Source organism: Mandrillus leucophaeus, unplaced genomic scaffold (assembly GCF_000951045.1).
Source record: "Mandrillus leucophaeus isolate KB7577 unplaced genomic scaffold, Mleu.le_1.0 Scaffold1025, whole genome shotgun sequence".
NCBI classification, from domain to species: Eukaryota; Metazoa; Chordata; class Mammalia; order Primates; family Cercopithecidae; genus Mandrillus; species Mandrillus leucophaeus.
Window position 1 is genome coordinate 604,225 of NW_012098377.1, and position 17,131 is coordinate 621,355.

General features: G+C 40.9%; 1 protein-coding gene and 1 long non-coding RNA gene across 2 annotated transcripts in view; one reads left to right on the forward strand and one right to left on the reverse strand.

Moving 5' to 3' along the window:
• The window catches only part of SPTY2D1 (SPT2, Suppressor of Ty, domain containing 1 (S. cerevisiae)), a 28,378-nt gene extending 14,060 nt beyond the window's left edge, over positions 1-14,318 (forward strand). The window contains exons 2-6 of the mRNA XM_011977338.1: positions 3,752-3,866; positions 4,646-6,181; positions 8,252-8,423; positions 9,180-9,257; positions 10,763-14,318. Of these exons, the coding sequence (XP_011832728.1) occupies positions 3,752-3,866; positions 4,646-6,181; positions 8,252-8,423; positions 9,180-9,257; positions 10,763-10,856 (1,995 nt within the window). The 3' untranslated portion in view covers positions 10,857-14,318. The remainder of the gene's footprint in view (positions 1-3,751; positions 3,867-4,645; positions 6,182-8,251; positions 8,424-9,179; positions 9,258-10,762) is intronic.
• Positions 14,319-16,520: 2,202 nt separating this feature from the next.
• LOC105537687 overlaps positions 16,521-17,131 on the reverse strand; it is a 4,423-nt gene continuing 3,812 nt past the window's right edge. The window contains exon 4 of the long non-coding RNA XR_001005761.1: positions 16,521-16,632. This is a non-coding gene — a long non-coding RNA (uncharacterized LOC105537687). The remainder of the gene's footprint in view (positions 16,633-17,131) is intronic.

Below are 17,131 nucleotides of genomic sequence, written 5' to 3' on the forward strand. Positions count from 1 at the left end.
TGTCCAGGCTGGAGTGCAGTGGCGTGATCTTGGCTCACTGCAACCTCTGCTTCCCAGGTTCAAGTGATTCTTGTGCCTCAGCCTCCCAAGTAGCTGGGACTACAGGCATGAGCCACCATGCCTGGCTACTTTTTGTACTTTTAGTGGAGATGGGGTTTCACCAGAGTTCGAGGCCAGGCTGGTCTCGAACTCCTGACATTAAGTGATCTGCCCGCCTTGTCCTCCCAAAGTACTGGGATTACAGGCATGAACCACCGCACCCGGCCAACTCTGTATATTTTTTTAAATTAGTAAGTAATAGTAGGGGTAGTATACCACAAAGGCAAAAATCATAAAGGTAGTATGCAAATGACTGAAGCTTGCTAATAAACACTGCATTTAATTATGTCCCATTGACACTGATGTTTTCCCTTTTGGATACCAGTATTCAGTCAAGAGCAGCTTTTTGGTTTGTCATATCCCACTTTCTATCTCTTGCAGTCCCAGGTTAAGACAAAAGATATCTATCCCAAAATCATGTTAGATAGTGCTCAGTGCTGGGTTATTTGGACAGCAAACCAGTCCTGTTTTAAATAAGTAAGGCTAATATATGTATTTGCATTTTTCTTGGGGAAAACCTTGTATGGGGCTTTAATTTGTATGGGGCTTTATAACTCTATGAGCTATATAATGGACAGGGACAGGAAATTTTTGTTTTTTGTTTATTGAGACGGAGTCTTGCTCTGTCGCCAGGCTGGAGTGCAGTGGCATGATTTTGGCTCACTGCAGCCTCTGACTCCCTGGTTCAAGCAATTCTCCTGCTTCAGCCTCCCAAGTAGCTGGGTTTATAGGCAGGCACCACCATGCCCAGCTAATTTTTGTATTTTTTGTAGAGATGGGGTTTTACCATGTTGGCCAGGATGGTCTCGATCTCCTGACCTTGTGATCCACCTGCCTCAGCCTCCCAAAGTTCTGGGATTATAGGTGTGAGCCACTGCACCCAGCCTTTTTTTTTCTTTTTTTAAAGAGATGAGTTCTCACCATGTTGCCCAGGCTGGGCTCTTAACTCTTGGGCTCAAGCGATCCTCCCACCTCAGCCTCCCAAAGTGCTAGGATTACGGACATAAGCCACTGCGACTGGCCAGGAAAATCTTAAGTGTTGGTGAAAAAAAAATCCACTTCCTCTGCTTCCAAATCCATTAATGGGATGGAGTAGACTGAGTGTGTGCCTCTGCTTACAAGTTTTTGTATGTCTTAATTTGAATCATATTCATGGTGCCCTTTCCACAATGAAAATGTAAGCTGCTTGTGATTAAGACCTGTGTTTATGGTTCTTTTCTTGTAAACAAGGACAATTTTATATATATCTAGTTAGTATTCTCTTTCTCCTCTCCCTTTCCTTCTCCTTTTTCTCCTTTAAATATTGAGCCCCTATCCACTATGGAAAGAGTCTAAAATTAAATTTACAAAGATACGGACTTTAAAGGATCTGATTGTGGCCTAGCCAAGGTGACTGGGAAAGAAATCTGGATGCTGTCTTGGGATTTCTCTCTATTAGGGATATGTCACTTCTCAGCATTGCCATCATGCAAGATTTTCAGGTTGGATTAGAGCTTGCTTCCTTGGCTAGCTGCTTCGTTGGCAGACTAATTTACTCAGAACTTCCAGCCTGTTTCAAGATATGTCGTATTTGGCAGCCGTAGAGTAAGCACATATCTTTTGGTTTTCCTCCAAGAATTTCATACATATTTGGGAATAGTTTTTTGGTTCCTAAGTTGTCTTAATTTGTTCTTGGACATGTTTCTTTTTCTGCTAGCCACAGCAACAGGTACATTCGATGAGAATGCATCTACCTAACAAAACAAAAAAAAGGAGGATACTTTAAAAATTTCATTTCCTGGATTTAATTTGGAATGGTCCTAGAGGTGAATCATCCCTGGTCTGAATTTATTTTAGCTCTATGTTCATCATATTTCTCTCATAATAGGTACTTATAAAGTGGAAATATTTTTCCTTTTGTAGTTCAAATTAATATTACTTGAGTTTAGTATTTTCTTGATGCAGTTCTATAAAAACTGAGGTCCAGAGGCTTCATCTGTGCCAGGATAATTTGAGCATTTTTGGGGTGTTATAGGAACCTGTCTGAAAAAGAGTTTGTGAGGCAAATTAACATTTACTGAACATAAGAGCTACAGTTAAAGGTTGCCGGGAATTGGGCCTTTATTGCATAGATTTTTTGAAATGCTTTTTTACTGTGGCTTGCCCCTAGTCTTTGTGTGTGGTCAAAGTAAAACTTCAATGTTTCCACGTTCTAGGTGAAATAACACACGTAGCTATGAGTCCCTACTAGAAAATCATCTGGAATAGTCAGGAGAGAAAATAGTTGTGAGGAGTAGTTTTTTCTGTTTGTTTGAAAAGTTGGACTTCGAAGTGCTTCATTCTAAGGCAGGCTATTTTTATTTATTTATTTATTTATTTATTTTTTGAGACGGAGTCTCGCTCTGTCGCCCAGGCTGGAGTGCAGTGGCCAGATCTCAGCTCACTGCAAGCTCCGCCTCCCGGGTTCACGCCATTCTCCGGCCTCAGCCTCCCGAGTAGCTGGGACTACAGGCGCTGCCACCTCGCCCGGCTATTTTTTTGTATTTCTTAGTAGAGACGGGGTTTCACCGTGTTAGCCAGGATGGTCTCGATCTCCTGACCTCGTGATCCGCCCATCTCGGCCTCCCAAAGTGCTGGGATTACAGGCTTGAGACACTGCGCCCGGCCGGCAGGCTATTTTTAAACTCAGAATTTTATACATTTACTTACTGATTGATTGATTGATTGATTGATTGAGACAGTTTTGCTCTGTCGCCAGCCTGGAGTGCAATGGTGCAATGTCGGCTCACTGCAACCTCTGCCTCCTGTGTTAAAGCCATTCTCCTGCCTCAGCCGCCAAAGCAGCTGGGATTATAGGTGTGCGCCACCACGCCCAGCTACTTTTTGTATTTTTAGTAGACATGGAGTTTCACTATGTTGGCCAGGCTGGTTGCCAACTCCTGACCACAGGTAATCTGCCCGCCTCAGCCTCCCAAAGTGTTGGGATTATAGGTGTGAGCCACTGCACCTGGCCTAAATCAGAATTTTTTTTTTTGAGACGGAGTCTTCTCTGTCATCTGGGCTGGCGTACAGTGGCAGGATCTTGGCTCACTGCAACCTCTGCCTCCTGGGTTCAAGCAATTCTCATGCCTCAGCCTCCCAAATAGCTGGGATTACAGGCACCTGCCACTATGCCCAGTTAATTTTTTGTGTTTTTAGTAGAGATAGGGTTTCACCATGTTGGCCAGGCTCATCTTGAACTCCAGACCTCATGATTCACCCGCCTCAGCATCCCAAAGTGTTGAGATTACAGGTGTGAGCCCCTGAGCCCAGCCTAAATCAGAATTTTAAAACACAAATAATTGATTCTTCTAGGTGGTGATTTCATTTAGTTACCCAGTCCAGGTACTTTTTTGGAAAATAGCCTGAAAACAATGCTTCTGTGAATTGTTCATTTATGCATTATTTTGGAATGTTACATAGAAACTTTGTACCCAAAAATCATCATACATAATAAATATTTAGTCTGAAATTTTATAGCTAAGCTTTACTATGGGTTATATGATCTCTCAGTTATTCAGAATAGGTTTCACAGTTAACATTTATACCTCTTATTACCTGGCACAGTGCCTTATACCTAATAATATATTTTAAAAGTTGAATTGCTTGTAACTTTTACTGTTTTTGTTTTTAGAAAAGGTATAGTTTGGCAGTGGGGCCTCCAAAAAAAGACCCAAAAGTTAAAGGTGTCCAATCAGCAGCTGTACAAGCTTTTCTTAAAAGGAAAGAAGAGGAGCTTAGACGAAAAGGTATGTATCTATAGCCTTTTTCTCAATTTTAAAGTCTTCCATCTTCACATCTAGCTTGTACTAAACCAGTGGCTGTTTATAAAAACATAACAGGTCAACAGATTTGGGAGGGTGTATGTATGTGTGTGTGTGTGTGTGTATGTGTGTGTGTGTGTGTGTCCAGGTTAACTGACTGTATTCATGGCTTTACATATGTTATCTCGATCATTTGTATAAACGTTTTCTTTTTTTCTCCCCTTGAAGTAGCAGATTTTTGGGGGTTAGTAGCCATGTCTTCTAATTGGCCATAGTAAATCCCCAATAAGAACTCCATTCTTTAACTTTGGTTCTGAAAGTGTTTCTACCCATTTTGTGTTTTAATTTTTATTAACAGAATGCTATCTAAAAGGCTAAACTAGAGATAAGTTTTAAAGTCTTTATCTCAAATAGTTCTTCATGCAGATACAAAGAAACTGATTCAGTATGTTTAAGTATTCATTGAATCGTAATTAATAACAACTGCTAAGTGGATACTAATGTTCTTTTAACTTGGTAATATATTTGGTTTGAAGTATTTTCTATATTTAAAGCTGAAAACTAAGTCTCCCACTTGCTTTAGTCATACAGAAAAACCCATATGTCTCCCACTCATTATGTAAAGATGACTCATTTGATAGTTGTTAAATGACTTCCTCATTTGATTCCTAGATGTCTTCAAACTGTAACCTGAACATTGTATTTTCACTTGAGCAATCTGGAGATCTCGAAATAATAACATATTCTTGTTTTGTCCCTTTTAGCCTTAGAGGAGAAAAGGAGAAAAGAGGAACTAGTGAAAAAGCGAATTGAGCTCAAACATGACAAGAAAGCAAGAGCTATGGCCAAGAGGACAAAGGATAATTTCCATGGTTACAATGGGATTCCTATTGAGGAAAAGTCAAAGAAGAGGCAGGCAACAGAAAGCCATACCAGCCAAGGAACCGACCGAGAGTATGAAATGGAAGAAGAGAATGAATTCCTTGAGTACAATCACGCAGAGTCTGAGCAGGAGTATGAGGAAGAGCAAGAACCTCCCAAAGTTGAAAGCAAACCAAAGGTCCCCCTTAAAAGTGCCCCACCACCTATGAACTTCACTGATTTACTCAGGCTGGCTGAGAAAAAGCAGTTTGAACCAGTGGAAATCAAGGTAGTGAAGAAATCAGAAGAGCGACCTATGACTGCAGAAGAACTTAGGGAGCGAGAATTCCTTGAACGAAAGCATCGGAGAAAAAAACTTGAGACAGATGGAAAACTACCTCCAACTGTGTCCAAAAAGGCACCCTCTCAGAAAGAAAGTGTGGGCACAAAACTAAGCAAAGGTTCTGGAGACAGGCATCCTTCTTCCAAAGGAATGCCCCTTCCTCATGCTGAAAAGAAATCAAGACCCAGCATGGCCAATGAGAAACACCTTGCTTGGTCTTCATCAAAATCCATGCCAGGAGAGAGGGTCAAGGCAGGATCTGGCAATAGCTCCCAACTCTCACTTCGTGAGGGCCACGACAGACCTGTTTTCAATGGAGCTGGAAAGCCTCATTCCAGCACCTCTTCACCAAGTGTCCCAAAGACTCCTGCTAGCAGGACTCAGAAATCTGCTATTGAGCACAAAGCCAAAAAATCTCCATCCCATCCTAGCCATTCCAGGCCTGGGCCCATGGTCACGCCACACAATAAGGCTAAGAGTCCAGGTGTCAGGCAGCCAGGCAGCAGCTCTAGCTCAGCCCCTGGGCAGCCCAGCACAGGGGTTGCTCGACCCACAGTTAGTTCTGGCCCTGTGCCTAAGCGCCAGAATGGCAGCTCCAGCTCAGGACCTGAGCGATCAATCAATGGGTCCAAGAAGCCAACCAATGACTCAAATCCCTCTAGGCGGACAGTCAGTGGTACCTGTGGCCCTGGACAACCTGCAAGCAGCTCAAGTGGCCCTGGGCAACCCATCAGTGGTTCAGGTAGTTCTGCAAGACCCTTGGGCAGCTCTCGTGGCCCTGGCCGACCTGTGAGCAGTCCACATGAACTTCGACGACCACTGAGTGGCTCAGGCCCCACTGGGCGGTCTGTCAGTGGCCCTGGGAGATCCGTAAGTGGCTCAGTTCCAGCTGGACGGACTATCAGTAGTTCAGTCCCAGGAAGACCAGTGAGCAGCTTGAGACCTGGGCGAACAATTAGTAGCTCAGGTCCCACAATAAAGCCTAAGTGCACTGTTGTCTCCGAAACAATTTCTTCCAAGAATATCATTAGCCGGTCCAGCAATGGACAGATGAATGGAATGAAGCCTCCCCTATCTGGCTACAGATCTGCCCAAGGTAAAATTTCCCCTCACCCTAAAGAGTATATATTTGGCATTAGGAAATTGGAAAGAGTTTTTATATTATCAGGGACCCTGTGAACCCCTCATATGCTGTCCTTTAATGTACTGTAGTTTTGATAGAATCATGATGTTTTATCTGCCCTGTGGTTGAGAGTTCCTTTTTTTTTGTTTTTGAGACAGGGTCAGTCACAGGCTCAAGCAGTTCTCCCACCTTAGCTTCCCAAGTAGCTGGGACTATAGGCGTGTGCCACCATGCCTGGCTAACTTTTTATTTTTTATAGAGATGGGGTCTCAATACGTTACCTATACTCGTTTCTAACTCCTAGGCTCAGAGATCCGCCTTCCTCAGCTTCCCAAACTGCTAGGATTGTAGGCATGAGTCACTATGCCCTGCTGAGAGTTCCTTTAATGATCATGGCTTGGAAAGGTCTTTAGAAAGAGACTTGTCTAGGATCTCTGTGTTCACCCTTGAAACGTCCCCAAGTGTGATAAACTTAGCTTTGTGATTTGTGAACATTCAGGGTGAATGTACGTGACTTATATATGCATGCTACAATGGATGAATTAATCTACTTTTTCCTGAGGACTAAAGAGACTTGTCTTCAAGGATCAGAGTGTAATTGAAAGCTTATTCAGCAGATATTTCTTGGGCACCCATTATGTGCTAGGAACTGTTTTTAGATTGTACTTGTGTTTCTGCTTGTTATAATGGTTAGTATCAAGGTCCTAAACACTGATCCTTCAGGAATCTACTGTCCCAAGGTATGTGATCATTGGTGGCACCTGCTAGCTGCTAGGTCATACTTGCTTTATGCTAATAGGCATTTATTAAAGCACTTGTTAGGCTCCATGGAGAATATAAAAAGGAACCAACGATTGAATTACTTGTTTTAAATTTCCTAGTTAAGCTAGACCATTGATTCTTAACAAGGGCAGTTTTGCCCTCCAGGGGACTTTTGGCAATCGTCACAACTGGGGCTATGGGGGATGCCACTGGCATCTACTGAATAGAGGACAGGGATGCTGCTGACAGTGCATGGGATAGCCCCCTGACAACAAAGAATTATCTGGTCCGAAATGTCATTGAGCTAAGGTTGAGAAACTAAGCTAGGGAGACAAGCCATGCATATTATAATAACCGTAGAAGAACAAAAGAAGTGTCTGTAATCAAAAACTAGAAAGTAGTTGTTCCCAGATGCTGGGCTGTTGATCAATGCCTGTCTTAATCAAAGCATTTGATAAAAAAAAATGCAAAGTTTTTATCAGTCTTTTGGCAGAATGACAAAAATAAGGATGACGTAGTGAGTTTTTCCTACAAACTTACTCAGTTTGAACAATATAATCCTGAGAATCATTCATACTTCATTCAACTTTAAATTTTTAAATGAAATTGTGATTATAGTAGATGGTAGCTGCTACTTTTGGTCTTTACTTGGCAAAAGTTAATGATTCTGTGGAGGTTTGTAAACTGTATTATTTTTAGAAATTTTACTGATCTTGGCCGGGTGCGGTGGCTCACGCCTGTAATCCCAGCACTTTGGGAGTCCAAGGCAGGCAGATCACCTGAGGTTGGGAGTTTGAGACCAGCCTGACCAACATGGAGAAACCCCATCTCTACTAAAAATACAAAATTAGCCAGGCGTGGTGGCACATGCCTATAATCCCAGCTACTCGGGAGGCTGAGGCAGGAGAACTGGAACTGCTTGAACCTGGGAGGCAGAGGTTGCAGTAAGCCGAGATTGCACCATTGCACTCCAGCCTAGGCAACGAGTGAAACTCTGTCTCAAAAAAAAAAAAAGAAATTTTACTGATCTTATAAATTCAGAAATATTGGCATTACTAAGCTAGAAAATGTAACAAGACATTTCTGATAAGCCCTGGGATAAAACAAGAGTGCTGTTCCTCCTGGATACCATGACACAGCAAGGATGATGACTCCGTGCTAAGGGTCAGCCTGCTTGCTTTGGTTTTTAAGGATACCATCTTAATCATGACTCACAATTTCAGTTTACATAGAACTGCATTGGAACTATTTTAAGTTGTAATATTCTTTATGGTTTCTTAGGTCCTCAAAGGCTTCCCTTCCCTACTGGTTACAAAAGGCAGCGAGAATATGAAGAGGAAGATGATGATGATGAATACGACTCTGAAATGGAAGATTTTATCGAAGATGAAGGAGAGCCTCAGGAAGAAATATCCAAGCACATTAGAGAAATTTTTGGTTATGACCGAAAAAAGTAAGACTAAAGAAGATTCAGATAACTATGACATCCGTTTTTTATTTTAAATAATTCATGTCATGGGGTAATAAACTAATAGTAGAGGCACTGAATATAATTCTTAATTAGGAACCCTTGTGTGATTGTTATTTTAAATAAATGTACTCTTGTAGCACTAAATATTTTATATTTAATTCAAAATAGTTTCTGTAGTTATTTGCATGAGGAACAAAAAATAACCCTTTTACATTGTTACAAGATACATATTTAGTGAGATTGAAGCAGCTTAGTGTAGTAGAAGTAGATTGGCTCTTGAAAGAACAAGCTGTATGTTCTTGGTCCGTTAACCTATCTGCTTCAGTTTCCTCTGGTCTAAAGTCTTTCCCCACCTCATGATGGTCATGAAGCTCAAATTAGATTATTATATATAAAATAATTTTCATATATACTGTGCTTTCAAATTTTAATATAAATTATCAAGTAAATGTAGGTGAGTGAGTTGAAGAAGCACTGTAGGATTGGTACCTTCATGAACATTAGCTTCAGAATAGTTGCCCTCTGAGGGTAAGAAGGGCTTATCTAAAACTTGTCTTTACTTCAGAAACCTACCTTTATCCATCCTCCACTCCCGTCACTCGCTGCCAAGCAAGGAGTAATTCTAAATGTGTGCTTGATTTAGTTTTAAAGGAGATACTGATTTTTTAAATGAGAGGACGTAGTTCCTTTTGAAAATTGAAGTTTTCTCTTTTTATCATTTTGATTTCCTTTTGTCAGATACAAAGATGAAAGTGATTATGCCTTACGTTACATGGAAAGTAGTTGGAAAGAGCAGCAGAAGGAAGAAGCAAAGAGGTAAGCATAAAATTTAACACACTTGTGCAAAAATGTCCTAAAAATTCCTTGCTGCTTATAGCTACAGTTGCATCATTGGGAACTGGGGCTTTGGGCCAGAGAATTCTGGAGTCCAATCCTGTTTACTAGCTGTAGGGCCTTAGACAAACTCCTTAACAGTTCTGTTTTTTCACTGGTTTTTGTTTTTTTGTTTTTTAGCAGAGATGGGGTCTCACTATGTTGACCAGGCTAGTCTCAAACTCCTGGCCTCAAGTGATCCTCCCATCTCAGCCTCCCACAGTGCTGGGATTACAGGCATGAGCCACTGCACTGGACCGTCACTGGTTTTTTTGTTTGTTTTTAAGAGATGGGGTCTTGCTTTGCTATCCAGGCTGGTCCCAAAGTCCTGGGCTTAAGCAATCCTCCTGCCTTAGCCTCCCAAAGTGTTGGGATTATAAATGTGAGCCACCACGCCCAGCCTATTTTCTTCTGTAAAATGAGAATATACTGTTTTACCCATTTAAGTATTACGAGGATTAAGACATGTGTACAAGGTGCCTAGTGTAGTGCCTCACATGTGTGGATACACAGTAAATGTTAGACGCTTTCCCTAATCCTGTTGTAGCAAATTCTTGCTTTTCTTTCTGCATCAGACACATCTCAATCTTGGTAACCTGTAACATTGCTGGCCTCAGGGATATAGGTATATTATATTTCCTCTGATTTCTGTTTGGCTATCTGATAGTAAGCTAATGATAATTTCTCCACTGGGGTAAAAAGTAATTACTTTGTTTATAGTGGTTCGTTTTTTTTTTTAAGAGACGGGGTCTAAGACTCTGTCGCCGAGGCTGGAGTGCGGTGGCATGATTGCAGCTCACTGCAACCCCCGCCTCCCGGGTTCAAGCAGTTCTTCTGCCTCAGCTTCCCAAGTAGCTGGGACTACAGGTGTGCGCTACCACGCCCAGCTAATATTTGTAATTTTTAGTAGAGACAGGGTTTCACTATATGTTGGCCAGGCTGGTCTCAAACTCCTGACCTCAGGTGATCCGCCTGGCTCGGCCTCCCAAAGTGCTGGGATTACAGGCATGAGCCACCGTGCCCAGCCATAGTGTTATTATAGGTAAATAATTCACCTCAGCCTCAAGCCAGAATACTAAATCTTTTTCTCCCTCTTGCCCATAAAATTTCAAACTAAAGTGTTGGAAGAGAACAAGAATAGAATGTTAATGAATAAATGCTTCTTGCTGTTTATTTTTAAAAGCTATTGAGATAAACTTATATTTTATTATTTTAATGGAAATACTAAGGTTTTTGTGGTGTGTGAGTTCTTTTTCCCACTACAATTTGGGTCTGTGGTCCCTGGTAAAAAAATATCCCTGCTAGTTTGTTTTCAGTGGTAAAGCCTTGAAGCATTTTGACAGCATCAGCACAATCTATGTGAGCTCCCAGTTGAAAATTTCATTCTTTTTAAGGAAACTGATCATCTCATGTATATTGACAAATACCCTTTAAAAATTCTTTGGCAGCTTAAGACTAGGTATGCAAGAGGACTTAGAGGAAATGAGACGTGAAGAAGAAGAAATGCAACGTCGAAGGGCCAAGAAGCTGAAGAGGCGTTAGCTGCTGCTTTTATTTTTGTGAAATTCTAGAGCTGCTCTGCTGCAAGGATTTCCTGCCTTCAGACTGAAGAAGTCCCCTTATCATTTTAGATTTATACTTGGGTACTCAAGGAGAAGGAATGCATACTGTCATTTGCAGGCTGTCATTTGAGCATAAAATATTTTCAGATATTTTCCAGGGTGAAATCTGTAATGCAGATGATATAATGCCCACATGTGCTCTTATGAAGTTAACTGTTCACAGATGCCAGCCTTGATCCTGATGAGCTATGCACTCTTATGTGGGGCCAGTCACCAGTCAGCCAATCTTTTATTGTTCCTTTGCTACTTTGAAAGGAAAAAAAAGGTTGTCTCTTGATTTCTATAATTCTGCTGATCTGTGAGTAGGGCACTGCCCTGCTCCCAATCAAACTTAGTCTTTTTATGAGAAACCTGGACCTTCCATGAATGTTGCCAGCAATAAAGTGACTTGTCCTAATCTATGGATTGAGAACTTGAAAATGTAGAGTAGAATTTATAACTATCATATGATGTCATCCTGTGACTTTGAAGTACAAAGTAGAATAAATTCTGTATTCATGGATTGGATGCTGAGCATTCTTACTTATTAATTTAGGTGGCTAGAATTAATGAAAAAATTTTCAAGTTAAAATACAGGTTATAACAGTATAATATTGTTTTCTAAATTTTCCTTTCAGATTTACTGTTATGTTGGCTTTAGTGTAAGATAGACAAAGTCACTGTGCTGATTGATTTTTATCTAAAAAAGTTCATTTTTATATTGAAGAAAAAATATTTTATTCAAACATTAGATTTGAAAGAGTAATAGTTTATAAAATAAGGAAGTAACATGTGAGGCTCCCCCCTCCTCTCCTCCCCCATCATAAAAATATTTTGAAATCCCAAGGTGCCCCCGTACCTCGTGACATTAATGACTTCATTTTTTAGCTTGAATTTGTTAGCAAATATTAATGGCAGAAAACCAAAAACTAAATTTATGGTATCGAGAGCACCACCTTCTCTTTTTGCCCATATTGCACTTTGATTTCAAACTATGCACTGTGAAGAGATTTTTTTCCCCAGGTAGGAAGGGATGTTCCTTGTTACCGTTATTTTACTGAGCTGTGGAAACTCATTTTCACCCTTTTTAAAGTCATAAATATAGACTTAATATCCCTTAAGCTTCAAGTCCAAGTAGTTCCAGTCAGGCTGACTTAGGATCAGGCTGGAAGGAAGCCAAGTCTCAAGAACTGTCAGCAACAGAAAATGAGATATGATGCTAGAGAGCATTTGTCCTTGACTGTAAGTGCGGAGGCTTGGGGGAAGTGAGACATAAGCTTGTAGGAATAATAAACGTTCTACAATAAACATTCTGGCTATCTTAAGCCATTGTATGGGGGAGATTAGGAAGTAGAAGGGATTGTTCTACAACAGGCCCTTATACTTCAACGGCCCAAATGTTTTGGTTTATTCCTTTTTATCCATAAAGTCTTTATTCTTCAAGTTTGGGTATTATAGATTACCATTTTTAGCCTCCCTTAATGGGACCATATGAGCCAGGCTTTTACGACTGACTCATTTTGAATTGAGTTTCAAACTTTGAAAGTGCAAGGATTTAATTTTTAAGTTGAATCCCATGAAAGGTGTCATCATCACTAGGAATGACACCCTTTGTAACTACATATAGAACTGTTACAATGGTAGCAGAAAATCCTATTGATTTTATCTCACCCATCTCAGATACCTTCAGTGAAATTAAGGGTAGTGTGATGTCCCATGTAATAAAACAGGCTTAGAACACCAATTCCTCTGCTGCCATTTATGTGCTTTTATTCCCCCTTCAAAAATTTTTTATTGGATATATATATTTTTCAATATTCAGACTCTGAAATCTGTCATTACAATCAAGTGCTTGTCACAGCTGAAAGATTTCTGGTGGCTTAAAATTTACTAGTAGTAAATTTATGATATGGTACAGTTCTTTGTACAGAAAGGCACCATTATATTAGAATAAATTTCCAGAACTTAGTGGGAAGAATCAGGTTTTAACCTTGTGTGTCTGTTACTTCTGAGTGCATTTCTGTAATATAAATGTTGATTTGCATCAACATTATAAAAGAGCACTTCTGTGTCTCATTTAAAAGAAAAAAAAAGGTTAAGTCTTTTAAATTTTGGACTTGTTTCCAAATCCTGTCTTCCATGTTGTTCTTCTGCACTTCCTGACCACTCTTATAAAAAGCTCACAAACCTTTGAAGAAACTGGAGTAGGCTGTTATTTCATTAAGGTTTACAAATTAAATGCTTGATTTTTAATGTATTCTCTACTGTTTTAATTTTTGGATTTTCTTAATTCAACATTTGAAGATGTGCCTTTTGGGTAATGTTAATCACGAATGTAGTCATATTTCATGATTGTAATAATGTTACATGATGATGGGTGTGGCATTTTCTAACACGATGTGAAAGGAAAGTAGTTTTCATAAAACTCATGGCTCTGATTGCACAGTCCCACTTGCTTTTGATATTGGTATGTCAAAGCAAAGAGCACTTCTTTTAAGGCTACTTTCAGAACTTTGTATTTTCTCTAAACTATAAATGCAGTTATGTCCAGTTGGAGGCCAGGGTACCACATGTCACAGGCAGCCTTACATGTGTGCCGTGAAAAGGTTCAAAGACCGTTCAAAGACCGTTAACAAAAAAGTAAGTCTGGCCGGGCGCCTGGTGGCTCAAGCCTGTAATCCCAGCACTTTGGGAGGCCAAGGTGGGCGGATCACTGGAGACCAGGAGTTCGAGACCAGCCTGGCCAAGATGGTGAGACCCCATCTCTACTAAAAATTTAAAAATTAGCCGGGTGTGGTGGCACGCACCTGTAATCCCAGCTACTGGGGAGGCTGAGGCAAGAGAATCGCTTGAACCCAGGAGGCGGAGGTTGCAGTGAACCAAGATAGTGCCACTGCACTCCAGCCTGGGTGACAGAGTGAGACTCCGTCTCAAAAGACGGATGTGGGAACTCAAATTTTCATTTTTAATATAATCCCCAAGATTTTCTCTAAGAAATAAATTGTTTTGTATTTTGTAACTTAAAGCAGCTATTAGTAAATTTCTGAGATATAGCAGGAGACCAAAACATGTTTGGAAAGAGAATAAATATATGAAGAGAGACTGGTTGTTTTATTTTCAATGTATTGAATATATTAGACTACTATTTATTTTCTGAGTGGATGTGATTAAATATTCAGACGTTTAGTGTATGATTAAGAGTGAGATAGAGATTTCTTTGGAGTTATTAAATCCATCCTGTCTTTTACATAATGGACAAATCAAGTTAAAAAATTTTTTAGGTAGCTTAGCTTGTTTTCTGGTGCTGTTGACCTGCAAGAGAATATACTTTTGCATATACAGGTGAAAGTTTTGCAATTTATGTATATAAGAAATTGTAGGCATTAAAAATATTTTACTCATATTTTTGTTGGTTTGCATTTATTGATTAAAACTTTGAGATATTCTTTAACTCATCACCCTGAACATTTTTCCAGCTAGAAACCTCAGTATACTCGTCATACTTCAGAGACAGGGTTTGCCTCTTGCACACACTCCTCTGCTTGTTCTCCCTTACACATTCATGTCTGCTCTAACATGATAGTGCTTCTCTCCCCCTACCAGCTTAAAGAACTGTTCTCTCTGACACCCATGTTAGGAGAACTGTTAGGTGGTCAGAGGAATGGAATCTATTTTAGTGGCTCAAGTTTTGGAAGTTTACTGAAATGGAGGGAGGACACAGCTGGGTATATGGTTCCTCTTGTCAAAATGAGCCGGGTCCTGTCTCTTATGATAAAAACAGCTTGAGATAGCTGAGAAGAGGAGTCCTTAGAAATGTACATGAGGCAGGCTGGGCACAGTGGCTCATACCTGTAATCGCAGCACTTCGGGAGGTAGAAGCAGGTGGATCACTTGAGGCTGGGAGTTTGAGACCAGCCTGGTCAACATGGCAAAACCCCGTCTCTACTAAAAATACAAAAATGTGGTGTGCATTGTAATCCCTGCTATTCAGGGGGCTGAGGCATGAGAATCACTTGAACCTGGGAGGTGGGGGTTGCAGTGAGCCGAGATTGCACCTCTGCACTCTATCCTGGGTGACAGAATGAGACTGTCTGAAAAAAAATGTATTATGAGGCAAATGGGCACAGCTATACAGCCAGAGGATGTAAGTACTTAACTCACTGGAAAGTGTTGAGTCTAAATCACATAAGAAATAGAAGATGCTAGAAACCTAGAGTCAGAAATTACTAAAGTTTTGCTTATAGACTTTGAATTTATTTTCTTTCCATTAAAAAAAGGTAATCCATTCATTGCAAAGAGCCACTTACAAATAGTTAAGCAAACTTCCAAAAATAAAATGTTTTCTATGCAAACAAAAGATCTGCTTTGTTGGAAAAGGTACACTTCTTTAGAATATTGGAACTGTATCAGTCATCCTCAGAGTGGGTACAGTTCCATACAATTTGTTTTTAAAGTATTTACTCCTGTTAGGTCTCTCTCAGGCTCCCATCTTTTCAGTAGTCATGAAAAAGAATTATCAGGCAACTTTCTTTTTTGTTTTTTTCTTTTCTTTTCTTTTTTTTTTTTTTTGAGACAAGGTCTTGCTTTGTCACCCAGGCTGGAGTGCAGTGGCGCAATCTCGGCTCACTGTAACCTCAACCTCCCAGGTTCAAGCAATTCTGCCTCAGCCTCCCAAGTAGCTGGGATTACAGGTACCCGCCACCACACCTGGCAAATTTTTGTATTTTTAGTAGAGACGGGGCTTCACCATGTTGGCCAGGCAGGTCTTGAACTCCTGACCTCAAGTAATATGCCTGCCTCGGCCTCCCGAAGTGCTGGGATTACAGGTGTGAGCCACCACACCCGGCCTAACTTGGGTTTTCAGGTGAGGGGAACATTTAAACAGCAAGATCTTGGATATCCCACAGTCTTATCTGGCTCTTTTCCTTGGCACATGAAAGTATGAAGGCAGAAGGCCTGGATCTTAATCTTGACTCTGCAGCCCAGGGCTGTGTGTGTTGGCAAGATACATATGTCCCTCAACTTCATTTTTGCCATTCTGTAAGATGAGGCTGATAGCTTCGGAAGGTTATTTTAAGGATTAGGATAATTATACTTTAGTATCTAACCCTAATATTAAAAATGAGGTCCTTACTCCACATGGTATAAGCTTAGGGTTCTTTTTTTTTTTTTCTTTTGAGACTGAGTCTCTCTGTCGCCCAGGCTGGAGTGCAGTGGCCCGATCTCAGCTTACTGCAACTGCTGCCTCCCGAGTAGCTGGGACTACAGACATGTGCCACCACACCACGCCCTAGCTAATTTTTTGTATTTTTAGTAAAGATGGGGTTTCACCATGTTGGTCAGGCTGGTCTTGAACTCCTGGCCCTAGATGATCCACCTGCCTTGGCCTCTCAAAGTGCTGCGATTACACGTGTGAGCCATCGTGTCGGGCCGAACTACGTATCTTAATGCCAGTCTTAGAGACCATGTAGCAGAAGGACCCAATTGTCTCCCATTCACTTAACTACTTCCCCACCCTCTGTCTCCCTGTTACAAGCTAACAGAATACTAAGCCTTCATGCATCTTAAAAAGTGCAGTAACTTCTTAACATAAAATATGACAAAATAATGTGCAATTACTTTATGCGAAACCAACAACAGGAACTGTACAGCTGGTCAGGTGAGCTTCAGAGCTGCATTACTTCACCAGGATCATCCTTGCTTACTTCCACTGGGGTCTGTGGGGAAAAAAGGAAGTGTGTCATGTGGGCCTAGTGGTTTCTAGTGTGGGGTTGAGGCATTTGGCCTCCCAGGCAAGGACTGGCAGGGGAGGCCACCTCCAATTCTGTCTCACCTAATGCCTCTGATCCTGGATGCAAGGGGAGCTTAGCACTGGGGAGCTGACAAGAGGCAGAGAAAAGACAGAAATTCCAAGGTCTAACAGGAGGAGAGAGGAAAGAGACATCTGCCACCAGATCCTTTTTACAGACTAGTGTTTACTCGTGGAAGAGAGAAGTTTGGATTTCTGAAGTGGACTGATCGTTAGGAAATGGCATCAAAGACTGGGCATACAAAATGTCCATTAGCACAACAGAAACAAGGCCGCCCAACTCAGAAAGCTTTGACTCTGGGCCTTAAAGATCTCGCGAAACAAAATGGGAACTCTCCCAACCGCTATCACGTGAAACAAAATGGGAACTCTCCCAATCGCTACAGTAACTTTCAACCCGGGAGGCG